Below are 22,573 nucleotides of genomic sequence, written 5' to 3' on the forward strand. Positions count from 1 at the left end.
GCAATAAAATAATGAAAACTAATATTTTTCTGATAGCTTGAAAAATGAAACTGAAAACTTCAAATCAGCAGTTGATTTTTGTCTTGGTTACTTTCTCATTTCACATTTTAATATACATTTTTCTACCTCATCCAGTTTTGCTCTATTCTGGGGGCCTAAGCTGCAGTGCCAACTCTAAGACATTTTTCTTGTGAGGCCCATGATTAGGCTTTGGTCAGGGCTCGCAGCCCGGGGCAGGGGGACCAGGGAGTCAGGCTGATTCTCTGGGCACGTTGGGTGGACTGCAGATGGGATGAGTCTCAGAGGGTGCAGCTCTTCCCATTCCTCCTGGGCATCTGGGTGCCGGCACAGATTTTGCTCTTTGTGGCCTGCTATGTACCAGGACCTTTGAAAAATTCTTTGCACATTTTGGTGTGCTGAACCCAGCAACCTTAAGCAAGGGATAGTGAGAATTTTTATTGAGAAATGTGATATACACGTAGGAAACAGACTCTGAGCATCAGTCGCTGTTTGCCATCAGCGTTCAAAGCAAGTGTTCAGAATGCTAAGCCTCCCAAAACAAAAAGTCAAAGGTGGTTTTCAGCCAATAAATACCGATAACAGAGCAGGTTTCTTCAGCTTGTATCTGACGCTCTGCTCTTTTGCAGCTGAACATTGGTTGCACCAACCAGTACAGCAGCTCTGCTCCCGTTCAGCTTCAGTACTCACACGACGCTGGGTTGTTCTGGTCACTCGTGAAGGAGGGCTGCTACCCTGCATCTCCAGGCACGAAAGGATGTGAGGGAAGCTCCCGGGAGCTGAGCGAGCCAACCGTGTATCACACAGGAGACTTTGAGGACTGGACAAGAATTACTATTGTTATCCCCAGGTCACTTGCAGCCAGGTACTGTACATTGTAAACCAGTGATACCAGTGGTAACCATGAATTAGCTGTCTCCTCTTTGATGCTACATCAGGAAAAAGTTGCAAGCTGTGAATAAAAGTGGTGTTAAAAATCAGCAGATCTGGGAAAAATAGACTGTGCTCTCCAAAACAGGGAGAAGCTTTCCAGTTTACAAGTGTCAGAAGGGTGTATAAAATTAAATTACAAAGCAACAAGGAACCTAGAAAATTTTAATTTTACACCAGTCTCTTCGTCATGGTGCTGTCTGTCTTTACACATATCAGTTAGGTCAGAGGCATCAGCAAGAGTTTGATAAGTCACTTGAATCAAATAAGCCATTTGAACAGAATTAATTTTACAGTTACCACTGGGCAAAGGTACCCTAGAAGGGTGTTTGAGCTGCTGCATAATGTGCTGTGTCATTGAAGGCAGCTGGGACAGCCGAAACCAAAGGAAGGAAGACTGTTGGGTGTGCTCATCCACAAGCACAACCTCAGCATCGGGTTAATACGGCTGCAAAAATATCAGATGGCGGAAGATGCAAATAATCCTTGAAATCAGGAGGCTTTTCTCATGAATCTCACTGGGTTCTGGCTGAAGCTTCTTGCTCCCCTTGCTCTCTATCTAACCCCTCGGCAAACCTCCCTGGTCTGACTTGCTGCCAGCGCAGCCGGCCCTGAGCCCTGGCCGTGCTCCTGCTGCCCCCCTGCTCCCGGAGAGCTTCTCTAGTGCTGCCCCAGGGTTTCAGCCCCATCCTCCTGCCGCCAGCTCTTCATCCTCAAGCCCCAGCACTGATTTTGAGTATGTGGCATATTGTGTAGCAAGGGATCCGGTGCCTTTGCCGCAAGGAGTTGAAATAGCAGCATGTACCGTAACAAGTTTGTCTTTTCTTAGTAATTAGCCAATAAAAGCAGGTGTCAAATTGCACAGATCTGACACCAGCTGATTTGATTTACCCAAAACAAGCCGTGCAGAATCAATAGCAGCAATCTGTTTGGCATTATGTTCAGTAATGTGATCAGGAATAAGATGCTCATGCTAATACATTAACTATGTAAGTATTGTGCATACAATGAGGGTCTCAGCATGTTGAAAACTGAATTAATTGTGGGTCATTTTGGAAATCATGGTTCGTGAGTTATCCAGACAGCATCCCATTTCACCAGTTGGTACAGAGCATGAGCATGATGATCGCTTACCTTCCAAATTTCAGTGCATAGCAGAAAAAAAAAAAAGGTTCATTACATTTAATGAAGGGTAGCAAGGAGGATTTTAGTTAATCCATTGGATTGGCAATGAGATTTTAAATTTGTTGCCCTCTCTAGAGCTCCTATAAAATGATTCAACTAAAAGTTAAAGAATAAAAATTAATATCCAAAATATTTTTTCTTCAACAAATTTCCTATGCAGTGGGTCAGCTGCAGTAACTTAGTGTAGGCTCACTGAAGTCCCTGGAGCAGTTTCAGTTATACAAATTAAGGATTAGGTCACTGTTTTCCAGGAATTCCATGTTGTCATCCAAGAATAAAAACTTAGTAATTCTGTCCACATGTCCTGTAGGACATATTTTTTGCTATTAATTTTAGAAAGTGGATGATTTTTCTTGTATCCAAATCACCTGAATCTTTTTTACTCAAAATTATACAGTCCCTTAATACTCTGCCATTACTGAATTCCTTTCATAAGTACTGTAAGAAATGGAGTTCTGGGATTTTAATATGTAATTAGCAGTTCAGGTTGGAAAGGCATCTTCAGCGTCATGTCTGATCATTCACTCTTGTTGATAAAACCATGTATCTGTTCTTTGCATCACACTGTTGCATAACATCCAGAAAAATAGAGGTCAAAATACATCCAAAAAATCTGGAAAAAATATCCTTAAGTGAAGTTGCATGAAATGTAGGATGTCAGAAATATTTTCCAGGCATTGATTTGCATCTTATTTGTAAATGGCTAATTTAGGAAAAGTTCCTTTTAATCTTAAACAAGGACCAGTAGATATTGAAGCTGAGAGTAGTAATACCATGCCCTTTGTTGTTGTTTCTCTGCAGTAAGACTCGATTCCGCTGGATCCAGGAGAGCAGCTCCCACAAGAGCGTGCCTCCCTTTGGCTTAGACGGTGTTTACATTTCTGAGCCTTGCCCCAACTACTGCAACGGTCACGGGGACTGCGTCTCGGGGGTCTGCTTCTGTGACCTGGGCTATACAGGTAAGACAACCCTTTTTAGGTAGGATTCCAGTGAGCATTGGTTGAGTTAAAGTTGCAAATCTAGCATCTTGAATTTCTTCTCTGATATCTGGAAAAACATATGATGACATAAACTCCATTGGCTGCCAGCAAGAATATTTTTATTTTGTTAAATAAAATTCAGCACAGGCAAAACAGAGCAGCTGAAGGCAGCGGACACCAGTGATGTTTCTGGCAACCACAGTCTTTGAACATCACGATCTGTATGAATGGGAAGGGACTAGCGATAAAAGAGAAAAAAAAAATAGAATATTATAAACTAAAAAGTCTGCTTAAAAGCCTTTGGACCATCTTCAAAAATATTGCTGCTGTTTTTAAGTCCCCTGGCCATTAGATGGCATGGGACCAGGAGGGAACATATGTTCTGACAGGCTCTTCTGTGAAAAATTCTGCTCACTTGTGGTTTCAGGGGCTTTTATGCTGAAATACAACCCCCTCCCCCCCCAAAAAAAAAAAAACAAAAACAAAAAAAAAAAAACAACAGTGGTTGACACAACCAGTTGCATGCTGCACTCTTTTCAACCCTCTGTACCAACAAAGCAATAAGCTAACATCATTTGTTCAATTTGTTTAAAACTAAATAAAAGGATAATATTTTTCTGTTTAAATAAAATGCCTTATCAACATAAAGCACAGCTGTTTTTCACCTAGTGAAATAAGTCATCTTAGAGTTTAGAGGAAGAGGGCTTACTCTACCTATGAAGATTTGTAAAGCGGGTTTAAAAAGGTACAATCCTGTCATCAGGGCATTTTCTTAGAGAAGCCCAGTACCTTCTCATATGTGGATGCAACAGAACCATCTGCCAATGTAATGTATCTGACCTTTACTCTATTCAGCACAGTTTCACCAAAACATCTCCCATATTTTCTTTTTTTTTTTTTTTTCGAAGCATCACATGGAACCTGTGTGTCTAATGTGCCTAATCACAGTGAGATGTTCGACAGGTTTGAGAGGAAGCTAAGCCCTCTCTGGTACAAGATAACAGGAGGTCAGGTTGGGACAGGCTGTGGTGTGCTCAGCGATGGAAAATCTCTGTACTTCAATGGACCTGGCAAAAGGGAGGCAAGGACTGTTCCCCTGGACACAACAAATATCAGGTCAGTCCTCAGTGCTGCTCCTCACAATTGTTTGTGTATTCATGTTGTCTCCTCTCTGATATTACAAGTGTAGATGTGAGAAGGTGGGAAATATTTTTCTGGCAATCGCAACCTGTACAAGAAATTTTAAAGGTAGAAAAATTACTTTTTGTTCATTCTGGTATGGCATTTTCTTTTCTTGAGAGACAACACTTAGGTTAGGAGCAATGGAATAGCAGCATAAAAAAATATGAATTCTTTATACTTCTGAGAAGATAGTTTGCATTGTATTCTAGATGGACAGGCAGAAGACATGGTCTTGAGACTGCACAAAATCTAAGACTGCCCATAGCCAGGCAGAAAAACTCCCTTTCCCCTGACTGTATTGAATTGCAGGCATGATGATGGCATAGCAATGAGCTGTCATTTTCTTGCCAGATGTTGTGAATTAGTCCACTTGTCAGAAGTGTAAAAAAAACAGAATGTCTTCACCTCTCTCCCTGCTACCACTGAATCCTGCTCCACTGGTATCAGTTATCCTTTTTCTCTCACATTTTCTCACATTAATGTAATTAGGATAAAGAAAAGGCTGTTAATTCTAACCATTATTTAGCCTGGAGTTTGCTACTGCTTTGTCCAGTCCCATAAGGGATCATACATCTGAAACCTTGCCCACCCTACAATTATATCAGTTAGCTTAATAAAACACATTTTTCCTGAAAAATACTGCTCCAAGAGTAAGTGATGTCATGATTTGCTGCGTTATTTAATTTGTGAGATCACCCAACAGAGATTGGCCACAAGTTCCTGCTGCTGCTCTCCAGCTTGGGCAAGTGGTGCTCCTTGGGGCAGTATGGGTGCTGTGGATTCAGGAACATCCTTAGCTGCTCCCTGGCACCAAGCAGCTCAGCACCAGCTGCCTTTCCTCTGTCCCCTGTCTGTATGACAAATATGTGAATGATTTATATAATTATGTGAATTATTTAATAATTAAATCAATTAATTGTTTGACATATGCTTTGGACAAGCACATGTTTGCACTGGAACTCTGGAAAGATCTGAGCACTTCTGTTCCACTGTATTTTTAAATCTCATGTTATTAATCCTGTGAAGCATAATATTGGAAGTAACCACATTATCAAGAAGTCTATATTCAAACAGTATTTTTGAGTTATTCCTACCTTCCCAGATAAATCTTTTTATAAAAGGAAAGGATTTTCTTTAGCTTTAAGATTACTTTGAAACCACTTTTAATGCCAGCCTTTTATAGCTTTCCATTTTTATAGCATTTGAACCATTTTAAAAGCCAGAAGTTTTAAAATACCGAACAATGCTCCTTCTTGACTTTTTTAATCTATCACTACTTCTGTATTGCATGAGGACATGGTCATCTGGTGTCTTAAAACTGCCCCAAAAAAGTATATGGCCAGAGAGACACCTGGTAAGAGCAACTAAGATTGCTCTTCTGAGCCCTTGCTCAGCCTGTGAGCTGCTCTCCTGCTGCAACTGATCATTTTGACAAAATAAACGAGCATTTCTCTTTTTTTTTTTTTTTTTTTTGGTAGCATCACAGTGAGCAGTTTAACTTCTTTGAACAATTCAAGCTCAAAGCCACATCTGTGGACTGTTTGCTAGACAGAACAAACACACCAGTCATCTCAAACACAAATAACATTGATTTTTTGGTTTCTTCAGCCACATGTGTGCTCAAGAGTAATATCTACCTCATGCTACTTGAGCAGAACATGGGCTTCTTAGACTACAACAATTGCCCCAGGCTGCTTTTATGTTCAGAGGAGTTAATAGCTGCTTCAAAAGGGCAATGCAAATCATCCTTAAACCAGGTCTAGCAAAGGCCAGTGTTTTGTCGTCTGGAAGCATGTATTTTTTTCATTAATTATAAGGCAATCTGGGTTGGCCATGTAAAACTTAGACATTCAGCTTCAGACACCGTGCTTAGAACAGGTGCAACCGGTTTAATGTTTGAGACCATCTGTAACAGTAACTGGGTCTTTTTTTACTAGAAGCAGACTGTTTGTGAGTGAGGGGTTAACTGAAAGACTCATACACTAAAAAGAAAATAATTCCTCAGCCTATAATTTTTTTTCTGTTATCAGAGCTAAAATTAATGTCACTTGAAAGAGGAGATTAGAGGGAAGCACTTTTTCCCATTTTGGTATTACTTTTTGTGTTCAGTAATGCCTTGCATTGAATTCAGTTATCTTACTAGGGGTCATCTTAGCGCCTGCACAGTTATCTTCTATTTTTGTGGGGGTTTTTTGGTTGAGGCGGGGGGGTTGCGAGAGTGTAGGTGGTGTCAATGACTGAGTAAACAGCAGGGAAATATGCCTTGAAAGTCATACCATTAGATATGTGGATTGAGGGTTGTGAATAGGAAGGCTGAAACTCCTGCAGTAGATTTTTAAGCTTCTTATTTTTCAGGTTAATGGTGTTTTCCCAGACCTTTTAAGATCTTGTTTCATTAAATCAGGCATGGAGGAGCAAAAAATTGAAAAATATTGCAAGATATTAAAGTTCTATTTTTATTCTGAATTCCTGCAGACCTACCTATGCAAGTTCCCTATCATCTTGTTTCAGTTACAGTTTTTTGAATATAAAGTGTAAGTTTTGTGTAAGAAATTTAAAGATTCTTTTTTTGGTAAGAAGTACAAAGACCCTTTTCCCCTTCACTGTTCTCTTCCCAGAAGAGCAGGGTCCATGGGGGCTTGGTGCTCCTGGTTCTCTCTGATCCAAAGGGGTTGAGACTTGCCATCCGGAGGTGCACGGTGCTGCTCAGGGGAGCCACTCAACAGCACACCACCAAACTCAGGTGTCATGCTATGAGCATTTAAAATGAAAGCTTGCTTCCTGAAACCAATGATCATAAACAAGCACTTGACGTTTAGCATATACGCTAAGTGCTATCATAATCTTAGGTTTGTTTGTCCTATTGTCTCCTTATTCCTTTATATGATTGACTACACTTTTTTTGCAGACATTAGGAGAATGTCCCATAGCAATAAGAGAGCTGTAAGTGTCAAAATTCCTTTCACCCAGACCATTTTTTGCCCTACATTTCAGAAACCCCCTGGAGTCTCTCCATCTCTTACCTTTTACATGGCCCAATGCGCCAAAGGCACAATTTCACCAGCAGTATTTCCATCCTCCTGACTGACAATATGATACCTGGATGCATTTTGGTTACTGATGAGCTACTGCTTCCCATTTTGATGGCCTGTCCCTTATGACACTCTTCACTATCTGTTCAGTGAGAGCATTTGCACACACTGCCTACCTGGCAGCTAGATAAAAACCATGGAATATTTTTTTTTTTTTTTCCAAGAAGTGACATCTGTCTTGTTAGCTGACTTGGCTCCTGTCTGCATTACAGACTCTGTTGCTAATGACTGTGCAACCATCCCAGAGAGCTGTTCTGGGTCAAATGCTTACAGATCAGATGCGCTGATTCGGCCTTCTGCAGAAAGGGGTTTTTTTGTCTTTTGTTTTTGCTTTTTACCAATCTTTACATTTGGCAAGCATAAAAGAGAATTTCATCATAGGACTGTAAATCTTATCACCTCTGAGACCACTGTCTAGTGTTTTATTGCCTGAATACTTTCTCAGACAACAGCACTGCAGCAAACAATAGGACCTACCTGTCTAGTGTAATATTGTGAGCCTGTCTGTTCTTGAACTATCTATGGGGTTATATTATGAATGAGACTGATAAGTATATTCTGGCTTGTTCTAGTCCCTGTGGATATACAAAGCATCTCAGATAGAAGATACTGATTTCAGTAACAGAACTGGAGTGTGCTTGGGTTTAGAATCAGAAGAGGATCATGACATTGTGTATGTAGCAGTGGATGAGGGAAACAAGTTCTGTTACATCGTACTGGCTCTGGCCATGGTCCTGTGGCTTGTCTGCGATTTTACCGATGTCACTACAAATTAGGACCACATCCCTAAAGCGAAAAGAGATATCCTTGTGGGGAATTATTGAGTGACAAATCAAGCCTTCTTTATTCACACAGAGATGCAAATTCACCTGTCGTGGTTTAGGCCTGGTTGGCAGCCAACCACAATGCAGCACCTCTCTCTCCCTTCCCCTCTGGCAATGAGAAGGGACAGAGAGACAGGCTTGGGGTCCGAGATAGGACTGGGATGGGGGAAAATCCCCCTTTTATGATCACGAGCAAAAGGCAGACTCGTTAGGGGAAGAAAAAAAAGAACATACATTTATTACAGACACTAACAACACATAACAGAGTAGGACAGTGAGAAGCATTGCCACATCTTGAGAACACCTTCCCCCCACCCCTCCCTTCTTCCCGGGCTCAGTTCTGCTCCCGATATCTCTACCTCCTCCCCCAGCGGTGCAGGGGCAGGGAATGGGGGGTGCAGTCAGTGCTGCCACTTCCTTCATCTTCGGTGAGGGGAGTGTCCGGAACTTGTTCCTCCTGCTCCATCATGGTCCCCCTCTCACAGGAGACAGTCCTCCACAAACTTTCTCCGACATGAGTTCCTCCCACGGGCCGCAGCGTTCCCCACACTGCTCCGTCATGGGTCACTAACTTTCTCCAACTGAATTCCCTCCCATAGCTGCAGCCCTTCCCGAGCTGCTCCAGCGTGGGACTCCCCCGCATGCTGCAATCCTCCCAGCGCTGAATTACAGCAGTGGGGCTACCTTTTCCCATGAGACCCCGGCCTTCTTCGGGCACAGAACCTTGATCAGGCAAGCAGAAGCCACAGGCCATAAATCAATGTCTGCTCCACCGTAGATCTTGATGGGTGGCAGGGGGGGGCCGCCCTGCTGTCTCCCCACAGGATACAGGGGTGTCTCTCCTCCGGCACACCTCCCCCCTCCTTTCTTCCTCCATTCCTCCACTGACCTTGTTGTTCATGCAGCTGCAGCAACTCCTCCTCACAAGTTCCACTGCATGTCACCATGTCCCTTCTTAAATACGTTATCGCAGAGGCGCAGCTGATTGTCTCAATTTCCCAAACAGAAGTGGAGCTGACTTGGAGCTGGGGGAGCTTCTAGAAGCTTCTCACAGGGGGCCGCCCCGATAGCCCCCTCCCCTGCCACCAAAAAACTCTACCACTCACTCAACCCAGGACATCACCTCAAAATTAATATTTAAAGTAGTTATCTACAAACAGTAGAATTAAAGAAGTCTGGTTTCCTTTAGATCTGTGTTCTTTTTTCCCCCAAAGGCTCCGTTTGGCAATAACCCCACCTCACCCTATATGCTCCACGAGGACACCCCCAGCACAAGGGACAAGCAGTTGCTTCCCAAAAACATCACATCAGCAAGTACACCAGTAGTCATAACACAACAGGCAGGCATCATCCTAAGTCAAAAACTGGCTAGGAAACAAGAAGGAGAATGGCATCACCAACTTCCAGCATGCAAAAGCTCATCATGGGTACAAGTCCAGGTTCCCTGCTCTGTTCAGGCACTATTTTGTGTGTGCAGTGCAGACAACCTGTGAAGAAGGCGTAGATGCGGGGGGAATGGCATTCTCAGTCATCTCACTGCTCTTTACAGTAGTTATGACCAGATAGGACTCAGATGAATGTCAGAGACATGCAATGAAATTTGGTGAGTGAACAGCAGTGCATTAATTGAAATGAACTGCTGTTATATAGCACAACAGTGCGCATCTAAGAGGAAATTTAAACTATTCTGACATCATGGGGTCACAATTAAAAATATTAGTTCAGCAAGGATACCAGGGCATCACTGCAGATTGGGAAGAAAAAAAAAAAAAAAGAACAACGTTTTGGAGCACAAGGAGGGGATAGTTATTAATTCAAATATAGCTCAACAGGGATGTTCCAGGCTATTACAAAGTTCTGTCCATAAAACCAGTGACACTGTCTCAAAGGGATGTTGTAGCTTTAGAAGGGTTGCAGAAAATGGTTATGGGAAAAATTGAGGACATGGAAAAACTTTCATGCAGAGAGACAGATGAAAAGGTTGCCATGGTTTACAGTAGAAAGGAATAAGAGAAGGTAGGGAAGTGATAAAAGCACTGACTACAGGGAAGGTTACAAGAAAAGCAAATCAGGAACATTTTTTTTCCCCGTCTCATGACATGAGGACAAGAGGATATTCAATGAAATCAAAATGTATAGGTTCAAAATCAAAGGGTCTACTTCACAAAATGTTCCATGAATTCTTTTCACTGAAAATTGTTTACATCAAGAATTTAAGGACCAAAAAAGGAATTGGTGTGAGGATATAATAATTTTATGAAAGCCCTAATATTGTATTTTAAAGCTTAAACCAATTTCCAGTTACAAGAGGTCAAGGTAAGATCTGATGTAAGGAGCAGATTTGTCTGCTTTAGAGATTTTGCATCTTTGTGTGAAGGAAGTAACTGCTAAATTCTGCTACTCAGTCCAACAATCCATCTATTAAACACAGCCTCAATAAAACACATCACCTTCTTCTGTCTTGGGCCCTCCACTGTTTACTATGGCCATGCTTGATTTTACTGGGAACATTAACTGGTCAATAAGCCTGGAATAATGACCTAACTGAAAATGCCATATTAGTCAAGAGAGGAGAGTTATCCTGACTGATCTTGTACTATCAGAACATAATTATACTTCTCTTCTACCCTGATTTTTTTAACAGGCTAGTTCAATTTTATGTACAAATTGGAAGCAAGATTGTTGGTAACTCCTGCAACAGGCCAAGAGCCAGGAATGAAGGTAAAGCACCTTTTCTTTATAATAAGCTTTTTGTATTTTGGGTCTTCTACACTGTTTTTGCTTTTTACTGCCTTTACAAAATCAAAAGCATTGTTTTATTTTTAACATAAATCAATTACCTCTTCAGTTTTCATAAATAGTGCAGGAAACTATTTACTTTTGTTCCACATTTGTATTTACACTTATTTCCACCAAACCTAATGGTGACCTATCAGTAGGAGTAACTGCTGGAACTGTGATGGTTTAAGAAAGACAACATTTACAAGACATGGTGTAACAGTTTTTATTAGACTACTTGATAGTGTTGAAAAACAGGTAAATTTACAAGTATATGGGACTTTTTTAAGGTCTGAAATAAAATTCACATTCAGAATAAAGTCAGCATTTCTGACCTGAAGAAGAGTTGTGTGTCTGAAAACCTGTTCAGCTTCTCAACTTCACCAGTGGGTCTAATAAAAGATTGTGTTCCAGCACAAGCTCATGCATGATTTACCTGAAATGTAAAATCATAAAGGTGCAGCTGAAAATATATTTAGTCTAAAGAAATTAATCTCTCCCAGATGTCTCCTCTCTTATTTTACCCACATGCTTAGAGTTACTGGTGAGGGGGGCTGATATTTGTGTTTGGGAAGGATCAGCAGAGTTTTGGGAGCAGATTTCCCATGTAAAGTGGTCTAGTTGCAGGAAGACAGACCACTGGCATGTGGTGGATGAAAAAACTTCATTTTTCTCTCAGCAAAAATTATGTAACATCAGTGAACTGTTTCCTGAAGTATGTCATTTCCATCAATACCAACACAGGTCTCATCTTTCAGTACAGATTATACTGAGGGTTTGATTCTCCTCTCATTTGCACCAATATAAGACACAAGAAAATCCATTATCTTTATATATACTCCAGTATAAAAGAGTTTTAAGAGAAGAAATATACATGAGTGCTTCTTGTATTATCCCCTTTGATGAGCACATAAGTGACTTCACAATTCTGCTATCTCCTAGTATTTGCCATACTGTGTGTTAGATATGAATACTGTCTTAAATTATCTAAATGTTACAATAATTAACCTTTGTGGATGCTGTGAGCTTGCATAGGTAGCATGAGCACTGTGAACTACCCATATTGGGAGCCCAGCTATCAGAATGACAAATTAGTGTCCCACACAAACTGCAAGGATACCTGACATGAAATAAACACTGAGTTTATGAAGAAAGTCACATTATTCCTATTGTATCTGTGGTTTAATCATTCATTTCACTGAGATTATAAAAAACTTGATCCTTTGAGTTTGGTGAGGGCAAGAAAGATAACGTGGCAGCTGGTGAGCCCACATCACCTTTGCAGTAAGACTTCATCCACAAAATGCTCCTGGAACAGGAGATGCCAAAAGGGTAGGGGAGATGCCAAAAGTCACGTGCACTGGATGGGTGTGGGCAGCTCCTGAGTACAGGCTGAAGAGCTGTCCCACTCTGCTCTGAACAGTCAGACTAACTGCCTTTCTTAATTTTAATTATAGGGCTTGTTGTTCAATACACAAATGACAATGGGATCACCTGGCATTTGCTGCGAGAGCTGGACTTCATGTCATACCTGGAACCCCAGGTTGTTTCAATAGACTTACCTCGGGAGGCTAAAACCCCTGCCACTGCTTTCCGCTGGTGGCAGCCACAACACGGTAAGGAACGCCACCCTAAAAATTCATTATGCAGCTTTATACAACCCACTTGTCAATGCTTCTCGGTATGGACATGTTCTGCAGAAACCTCAGCTTACCAAAAATACAGTATGGTGAACAGCTGGGTGCTGTAAGAGCATATTTAGGCTTTCCTCAGTCACACTGCAGACATGATTTTCTTTTATAGCACCAAGTGGAATAGTGGGCTAAGAGTAAAACTGTTTAAGAGCTAAGTTTAAAACAAAGATGCTGGGAGGTGACAGAGGGGAGGGGAAAAAGAATATTACACAGAAGAGCCTAAATAAGATTAGATGATTTACCGAAGTATAGAGTGACCTAGGATGCAAAATGTCTTATACATTTTACCTCATTTTTACTCTGTTTTGGAAGAGGAGGCATAACTTGGCCTTGAATCTGCCTACCTGGTAGCTCCCATCTCACTATTTTCATATCTCCATACTCCAAAAGAGGACCCCCATCCCCTACCATTTCTGGTGTCCCAGCACCCTGCTCCCCTGCTTTCTGCTGCACATCCAAAGCCCACTCAGACACTTCCCACATTCTCAGCTGAAAGTAAAATCCTGGTGCTGACTGATACCTACACCTGCTGTGAGAGTTCCCACCTTGTGTGGGACACATTACCTCAATTAAAAGTGTCCTGATTAAGTGTCTCGCCTTTGTGGTCCTGGATCCCTGCAGGAAATATAAGGTCATATTCAGGAATATAGCAAAGTACATTTTAATAGCAATTCTCTGGGGAGTAAAGCACACAGCTTACATTCAGGTAATTATGGTATGCAGCTTCTTGGATATAATTTATCATTTTGATGGCTGTTTTTTATTCATATATTTTCTTACTATGTATGTGCTGGAGTTAATTGTCCTCACTAGGCAGGAGAGTAGACAAGGCAAGAGGGATGTGATTTAGTTAAAGAGCTAATTCATTTGGGAAGAATGCTTAGCAGCAACTGACACACTGCAGACCACTGTTCGTTCTGCCACGATCATTTGCACTGGTGAGTAGTGTAATGTCAGACCTGTAGCTCCCTTCCTGTGTCCTGCACATGGCCACTTGCTCTGGGAGGCACCTGGATGATATCTGTCTCTGCCGAGAACAGTCACTCTAGGACCACCTGATGGCAGTCCCGTGGCTCCCAGTAAGAGGGAGATTTTATGATTGGAGGCTGAAATACCACCTTCCATACCAGCGCCCACAGGTGACAACCACTCCTCATCACAGATATTATCTCCTTCATAGATGGTCCTCTGTCTGCCATAACTCAGTGCAGAGTGGTTCTATCAGCCATGACCCGTGTTCCTTATAATGGCAAGACAAAAGTCTTGGCACATCGCTGCAAACTCACAATTTATTGTCAAGATTTTCCTTCTTTTGTGAGGGCAGTGATTGTACAGTAAGATGGCATTTTCAGCATGTCAGTAGAAAGGTGAATTGAAATGAAGGGCTGGTGAAATGGGCTGGAGATGATGGTGAACTGAGATGCCAGTAGGCTGGAGAGCAAGAGAAGAGAGGTTTCCAGGAAGGAGAAGATGAATAGCACTTCTGTGAATATCATCTATATCAACAGCCTTCAGCATTTTCCTTTGTGTACTGTCCTCTTCCATACAAAAGGTACTTTGGGAACTAGACAGAGACCTTTCCTGTTTAGCTGTGGGGAACGCAGGAAGGTTGTGACCCATAAAATGAAAATCCCCTGTATAGGGGCTCAGGGGGTATCTCATTCAAACACAGAGAGAGTGTATGATGACAGAGGCACTGAAGCTTGAGAAATTAAGAGGAAAAAACCTGTTTATCTGAAATAGAAACATACTCTAGAGTCCAGGTTTATCCTTGAACAATGTTTTAGTCTTGTTTAACACTGCTCACTGAATGAACACAGGATACGGGCATAAAAAATAACTTACAGGGACTCCACTAACCTGTCTGTTCTGCTTTTTATAGGGAAACATTCAGCTCAGTGGGCTTTGGATGATGTCCTTATAGGGATGAATGACAGCTCTCAGACTGGCTTCCAGGATAAATTTGATGGAACTGTGGATTTACAAGCAAGCTGGTACAGAATACAAGGAGGTCAAGTAGACATTGACTGCCTATCTATGGATACAGCTCTTATGTTCAGTGAAAACATTGGTATGTGTCACCAAACATTGCTACATCTGTATGAGTGTACATTATAAATTATTTATGGGTCAGGTTTTTAGAAGATGGGAGGTGTAGACAAATTCAGGTATACAGTATTCTGCAGGGAAGAGAAGGCTGAGAAAAGGTGAAAATACAGATAACAAATTTGAATGACAGTACTGGAAGCATATGTATAAGGTATACTTTTTGTTGTTGTTTTTCTCTCTTTTCTTAGGAAAACCTCGTTATGCTGAGACTTGGGACTTCCATGTATCAACCTCCACTTTCTTGCAGTTTGAGCTGAGCATGGGTTGCAGCAAGCCATACAGCAATTCCCATAGCATTCACCTGCAGTATTCTTTAAACAATGGGAGAGACTGGCACCTGGTGACAGAGGAGTGTGTCCCTCCAACCATCGGCTGTCAACACTACACTGAGAGCTCCACCTACACTTCAGAAAGATTCCAAAACTGGAAAAGAATTACGGTCTACCTCCCACCCTCAACCAAGTGAGCACTGCTCTTCTGGCTGTTTAGCATGATACAGATTTTGCTGATGTAATTTGAGCAAACATCCCCCAGCTTGGGAATTTTCTGCATGTATCTTAAATTATTAAATGTGTGTTGTCACGCCATCGGAATTTTAAATTTCACTTCAAATTACTTCATCAGATATAATGTCAACTGCAGGAACTTAAAGCAGTAACAACTTTGGATGAGTAAATTCTTAAGTCTTGCCTATAAACTATGACAGCAAGAACAGGAATGCTAACCCAAGCTTTTCTAACATTTACTCAATAAGAAGCAAGAATTAATGCCCTGACCTATCCTTTCATATAAAAGTATTTTCTGCCATTGCATATAAGTTGTCATCCAACATTTAGGCATGGCAGTCATGGCATTCAGCAAGTCAAAGCGCATGTTACTGGATGTGCCACCTCCACATTTTTTGAGCAGGAGGAGAGTTCTGCCTGCCTCCTAGTGATATCACAAGGTTGTAAATGGATGTGGCAGATATGCTGGCATACATCTCTCTGAATAAAACCATGCTCTAGTTTAGAAATAATGATGATATTGCTTACCATTTTTCTGAATAGTTCTGTAATTCTTCAAAGCACCCTACACATTACTTCTGTAAATTTCACCACCCAGAAAATACGGTGGTAAGAATAGACACACAGTAAATAAACTGGGAGTGGGGTTCACATCTCGGTTTCTAATTCCATAGCTGCCTCCAGAGGACCATATATCTTCTTCCAAAGAATATTCTTCACAAACATAATGATATCCTAATCCTGACAAAGTCTGGGGGCAATTCTCTGTACATTGTCACAGAACATTTCCTGCCTGAACAAATGCAAGATGATCTAACCCATAGCATTTTGCTAGATTTTTCCAAAATATTTTCCCCATCTGAGGATAACAAGGAAGTCGGCAATCACAACAGTGTGCATGCATGTGCATGTTTGTACATACATGCTCACACATTGTCATACATGCATACATGAACATATGTAATCATTTTTTTTTCTTTACACAACACTTCTCACTTTACTGAAGCAATTATATTGTTTTAACTCTGCTAGCAACATGTGGAACTGTCAAATGCTAATAGTTTCTGCTCAACCACTTTTCTGACCAGCAAGAGTCTCAGCAATGCTCTTTCTTGGTTTTCACTTTGGGCACCATCCTTTAGAGTCTGTTGGAGTTTTGCTGAAAATTAACCTGAGAAATTGAAACTTCCATTTTCAACTGGAATAGGAATCTATTTCAAATACAGGGAGTCATATTTATTAATATGCTTTTCTTCTCCTGAAGTTTATAGGATGTTTTTTATTATTTAGCACTTTTTAGAGCAGACATTTTGAAGCCTGAAATACATTCACTGTTTTTCCTAGCTCTCCCAGAACACGTTTCAGATGGATTCAGTACAACTATGCTTCTGGTGTTGATTCCTGGGCTATTGATAACGTGGTCCTGGCTACAGGATGCCCCTGGATGTGCTCAGGCCACGGCATCTGTGATGCGGGTCGTTGTGTGTAAGTAGCAAACTGCTTAACCTGCTTCATAGAAAGGATGTTGTGTTTTATCTAGGCCAGATGGATAACACATTTTCCTCCCAATTTGTTGCTAGGTGTGACAGAGGCTTTGGTGGTCCATACTGTGTCCCTGTCATTCCTCTGCCGTCTGTCCTGAAGGATGATTTCAATGGTAACTTGCATCCAGACCTTTGGCCTGAGGTCTACGGTGCTGAGAGGGGAAACCTGAATGGTGACACGATCAAGTCTGGAACAGCTCTCATTTTTAAAGGGGTCAGAGATTACTTACATTGAAAACATGAATACAAAACAGTAGAGTTAAAAACAGAAAGTAATTTTTTTGTTGTTTCCCCTCATATGTTTATATCAAAGCCTTTAGGCTAGAATTCTACATTTTCATTTTTGTTGTCTTTTCTTGCCCTAAATATGCATCATGTTTGTCACAGTTGTTTTTTATGAACAAATAGGTTTCATCTGTTTGTTGGCTATTACTTTCATTTGTGGTATAAATTCCTTCTTAACCACCAAAGGAAAAGAATGAAATTCTGCGGCTGAGATTATTGAGGCCAAGTGAGTGATTTGGAAGTAGGGTACACATACAATCAGTTGGGTTTGTGTCTTGAAATCCCCTGATTGGCTTTTGAGTATTTTGAATAATACAAATTAGTCAGCATTGCAGTCTATGTAATCAATGTTTATGTAGTTATCCTGTGTTTTACTTAATTCTATCATTTTCAAGTTCTTTAGCTCTTCAAGGATTTTTTTGTCAATTACAGGTTTAAGAAGGCCAGGAAATATCCTATTTTCTGAACTTCTCAGTTCTTCATCAAAATACATAACAGAAAGACTTTTGTTGACATAAGCACATAGATTTTAAGCTCACACATGAGTCTTCATTTGACACTGAATTCAGGTGACCCAAAAAATCAAAGTTAATAATGTTTAGTGTAGAAATGAATTCTTTAGAAATATTTCTTTGTAAAATCTTGACTCCAGTTCAACCTTCTTAGATCATTTAAATCACAAATCACAGGATGTGAATTGTTTAAAACTTGGATTGGTTGTTCCTGCAGGTTGTTACCCTGGGGGAATGGGTCTGAGAAAGCGGGAAGCTCTGAGAGGTGGTTTGCCCCGCTGCAGAACGGGGACCAGCTCTGGCCCCAGGATCCACACAACACTGAGCTCATCTATAGAGATGGACAGGACATTAGGGGTTACTATGAGGTTTCTTCTCTGCTCCCTTTCCTTACTGCTCTAAGTCAAGAGTTGCCTCAGAAGCATATTTTTTGTACAAATATTGCAAATACATATTGCACAGAAAAGAGATCCTAGAGAGAAGTCTTTCTGCCTGGAAATTAGGGTGCTTGGCTACTATACAGTCGGCCCCAAAAAATGAGTATACTAGCTTGGACTCAATGTCTGAGTAAGTCAGTGCTTGCAGATCAGATCACATCCCAGTGGTTCAGAGCATGACCTGAATGAGCTGTAACCTGTGTCTGTACCTGATCACGTAGCTGTGCCTTTGGTGGTGGTGCACACCCATGTCTAGACCTTTCCATTACTATGGCTCACTTTGCCAGGGCTGTCACTGTCCCCATTTTCTGCCTGGGAGAAGGTGTGGGACAGAGAACTACCTCTCTCGCTGCCGCCGGCAGTCAGTAGCCAACAACATCCAGGCAGTAGTAAGCCACAGAGCATCTTTGATAATGGGAACTGAGATTCACACTATATATTCTCTATTTGCAGGAAGGACTGAGAATGCTTGTTTCAAGAGATCTAGATTGTACTAATACCACGTACATCCAGTTTGCATTTAAATTTATTGCCAAAGGTAAGATCACTATTGATTTTCTATCAGTTCTCTAGCTTTAATCATATATAATAGCATCACATAAAATAATATGGATTTACATTTTCAGCTTCAGTGTACATGATCATCAATTTATGGTGGATAATATGGGAATTTTTTTGAGATTCTGCATCACCCCTACCTTGCTACCAGCCTACATGGCCGTCTGTGAAGTTCCTAAGAAAAAAGTAAACTGCAGTGGTGTCAAAAACAGCACAGCTAGTACAGTCTTTGAGAAGAAGAGAAACAAAATAGTTCAAGATTTTTTTAACATTATGCAGTGTGTTGTGGAAAAAATGAATTTATCAGTTTTTAAAGTCATAAAATAGTGCCTAAAGTAGATTACTTAAGGGACTAATAAGGAACTACAGGGATTTTCATTTTCAAGCTTCAGTCCACTGCATTAAAAGGTCTTGCCATCTGACTTCCTAGTAGGTATCTTAGAGATGACTAAAACTCTATAATTCTATTTAATTGTGTATGAAGAACAGTTAGACTTTGCAAGCCAAGTTTATATATCAGTGTAACAAGCTTGAGACAGTTTCTCTAGTACAAGTGTTTTTAAGACAATGATTCAATTTTACCCTGCTCCAAGCCCCTGCCATCTCTGGCTTTGCAAAATATTTTTATTCAAGTCAGGAGTGGCACGATGGAGAAGCACTAACCTGGTTGAGGGTTTGAATCACTCCCATGCAATTTCAGAAGTTTTTCCCAGCATGGCTTGTGGAACTGGAACTTCCGGGCTGAACTCTCAACATGCAAAAACTCCTCTCCCTTTGGTGGAAAGTGGAAGATGTTCATAGCTTTTGCAGGAAGCTCAGCAACCTGGGACTGACCTCTAACTGACTCACCATTTGCCAAAGGACAGCATAAAAACAGTTTTGAACCACCTCTTTCTTCCTAAATAAATATCTTAGCCAAATCTCAGTATGGGCAAGTAAAAAGGTAGCTCTTTCTGATTAAGTTTGATTCTCTTTTGTAGGCATTTAATCATATATATTTGGCCACTTATTACTATTCCTAAGTACTTTATGGAAAAGAGAGAAAACAATAACAGTCAAAAACATAACAAGTCCAATATTTCATGTTTAAAAACAAAATCTTTGTGAAGACTTCTTGTACAAAACTATGCCTTGGAAATACTTCTACATATGATCCTTGCCAACATATTAAAAAATGAGTAACAATATCATTCTGAAAGGCAGGAGTAGCCAGAAGCTCAAGGCTGGATTTTGATGCTTGACCCGCAAGAGGTAGAGCAGTGAAACTCCAGCAGAAATCTTTTCTCATTAAAACTATATGGCTTGCTAGTCCTAGGCCTGGATCCAGGACTTAGTCTCAACAAGCTCCCTCATGTTGAATGCAAATTAATACAGCTGGGCATATCTCTCAGCTGTAAGTATTAAGAACAATGTGTTGTTTACTGTTAAATGCCACAGATAAGCTGAAATCAGCTCCTGACTGCAAACGCCTCCTCCTTGCTCTGTTCTACGTGTGGTGGTTGAAGAGACTTTGAAGAGAGGAGTGGAGCAGGAGCGTGCACATCAGGCATTTTGGCTTCAGAAAATTTGGTTCATTTAAGAAAAGAACATGGGAAAAACTCACACAGTGATGCACAGTGAGGCAGGAATGAATTACCTGTCCCTTAGTCCTTTTTTTGCTGTTGTTTCCTGTCCTCGGACTGAGTTTCTGGGGACATGCCATCATTGTGTCACACTCTGAAGGGAGTGGAGAGTGTAAATTTGGCTGAGTGAGAACACAGCTTAGAGATACCATCATTCAGATGCTGATGCTCCTGGCCAGCAAGTCAGGCACAGGCCAAACACACTGGGAACTGAGATTGTGCAGGGTACCCAGCATCATGTGTGAATGCTGGGCTCTCAGCAGCCTGTGTTAATAGCTATGGCTGTGAAGAGCCATGGACTCTTTAAAGCTTTAAGTAAAAAAAGGAGGAACTGGTAGTCAGAAGATGTAAATTTTACTCTCAGTTCCACCACTGATTTTTAGGCCCAGCTTACAGCACAGAATGTAGATTTTTTTGTTGTTGTGAAAACATGCTAATAAAGGTCCTCAGTGATATCCATCAATTATATGATTTCTGGGCATGAATATGCTCATATCAGTGTCTGCAGTCGAAGCCATAAACAATAAATTTGTGAAGATAAGGACTGTGTCTTTATCTGGGGGTGCTACAGATGGTGATGATAATGTCTGGTACCTGGGAAAAACAAGCAAATAATTATTAAATTACTGAAAAATTACTGTGGTAGAAGGAGCTGGTTTGTTCTAATCTAAACAATTATAACACTGAGATAGCTTCTCATCTAAGTAATTAACTGTCACCATACATATAATGAACAGCAATGTAAATTTAGCCCCTAATTCATTAGCACTGTGCAGACAGACAAGCAAAGAAAAGCACAGGAAGATGTGTAGGTACAACACACATATAATGTCTTGACATCTTAAGCTGTTAAAGGAAGCCCATACTCTGTAATAGATGTCAGAGTAACCTAATTGTATTTACACTTGAAAAATTGTTTCTGAGGTAGAGCTTTTTAAAACCAGATTATAATTAATGTAAATGCATGTCCTTTCTGCTCCAGGCACCCCCGAGAGGTCTCATTCCATCCTGCTGCAATATTCTGTCAATGGTGGCATCACTTGGCACCTGATAGATGAGTTTTACTTCACACAGACTACAGATGTCCTCTTTATTAATGTTCCTCTGCCCTATTCAGCCCAAAGCAATGCGACACGGTTCAGGCTCTGGCAACCTTACAACAACGGTAAGGAAGAGACACCCATGGAAATTCAGGTCCACACTTGCACAGCATCTGTAAGAGGCTGGAGTTTTGAACTCAACAATAATAGAGACTCTTAAATCATGTTTTCTTATATTTTAAATCCTTCAATTAAAACTATCGCAAGATTATGTTTACTGTTCTTATAAAGCTGCTGTATGCTTTAAAGTGAAAGTATCTTGACTCTGTGCAGGAGACTATCAACTTTAGTCCTAGAGGTACTGGAACATTGATGTTCTTGAGAAACACCAATAAAGTTAACTTTACTCAGGTTCTTCTCATTATTTTTAATGGACCTGATTCTCATTTACACCGAGGCCCCATTAGAATGCTGCAATTATACAAAATTGTCCCAAGTGTAAATGGGAACTGGGCCTACCTTGCTCAGAATTAACTAGGCATTAAAAACCCATTTAAAAAGAGTATGTAGTGAGCAGTTAATCTTTTGATTAAATTGTAAGGGACTGTAGAAAACCACGAGAGGAATGCAGCTCATTCCTCCTGATTACAGGAGATATGCCAGCTGAAGAAAGCTCTCATCTGCTCTCAGTTACTCTCAGCACATTTCTTAGCAGAGGCTGATATGAAGGGCTCTAAAGAATTCCAGCAATCATTTAGACATGGTGATACAGAAACAATTTATTCCATGCAGGCAAATGCCTAGCACACCTCTAACAAAAAAAGCAAATTCAAATCTGGTCTTAAGAATCCAGTTCCAGTTCATTCTTCCAATGGGTCCTGCTTAAAACATTTAACTAAACTTTTCTTGCAAACATTATCCTTAAGTAGGAATTTTATTTAAAATAAGACTTTCAACTTTCTCTGATCAACACAAAGACTTTTACATAGATGAAAAAGGCAGTTACACAAAAGATCTGGCAACCTAATCCTTCCTGTCTAGTTTAAAAGGACCAATTTTCCAACATATTTGAATTCATAATCATTGGAAGGAAAGTCAGAGTTTCCTTCTCCCAAAGAGCTCTTGCCAGACAAACACAAGCTTCTGCATGAAAGGAAAACTGTGTAGAATGAAATCATCCTTTCAGGCTACTTGGGCTCTACAGCAAGTGATCATTTAGGTGAGTCTTAATTAAAAAAGATGCTAGATTTTCAAAGTAAATATGATTTAGACAGAAG

At 40.7% G+C, this 22,573-nt stretch overlaps 1 protein-coding gene across 3 annotated transcripts in view; it reads left to right on the forward strand.

Moving 5' to 3' along the window:
• The window catches only part of RELN (reelin), a 294,861-nt gene that overhangs the window by 224,341 nt on the left and 47,947 nt on the right, over nt 1-22,573 (forward strand). For all 3 annotated transcript variants that reach the window (XM_032996210.2, XM_032996211.2, XM_032996209.2), the window contains exons 28-38: nt 648-883; nt 2,935-3,092; nt 4,022-4,229; nt 10,856-10,932; nt 12,447-12,605; nt 14,566-14,754; nt 14,981-15,254; nt 16,643-16,783; nt 16,879-17,056; nt 18,530-18,614; nt 21,239-21,421. In XM_032996210.2, the coding sequence (XP_032852101.2) occupies nt 648-883; nt 2,935-3,092; nt 4,022-4,229; nt 10,856-10,932; nt 12,447-12,605; nt 14,566-14,754; nt 14,981-15,254; nt 16,643-16,783; nt 16,879-17,056; nt 18,530-18,614; nt 21,239-21,421 (1,888 nt within the window). The remainder of the gene's footprint in view (nt 1-647; nt 884-2,934; nt 3,093-4,021; nt 4,230-10,855; nt 10,933-12,446; nt 12,606-14,565; nt 14,755-14,980; nt 15,255-16,642; nt 16,784-16,878; nt 17,057-18,529; nt 18,615-21,238; nt 21,422-22,573) is intronic.

The sequence above is a fragment of the Tyto alba genome, unplaced genomic scaffold (genome assembly GCF_018691265.1).
Source record: "Tyto alba isolate M040663 unplaced genomic scaffold, T.alba_DEE_v4.0 Super-Scaffold_2, whole genome shotgun sequence".
In the NCBI taxonomy this organism is placed as follows: domain Eukaryota; kingdom Metazoa; phylum Chordata; class Aves; order Strigiformes; family Tytonidae; genus Tyto; species Tyto alba.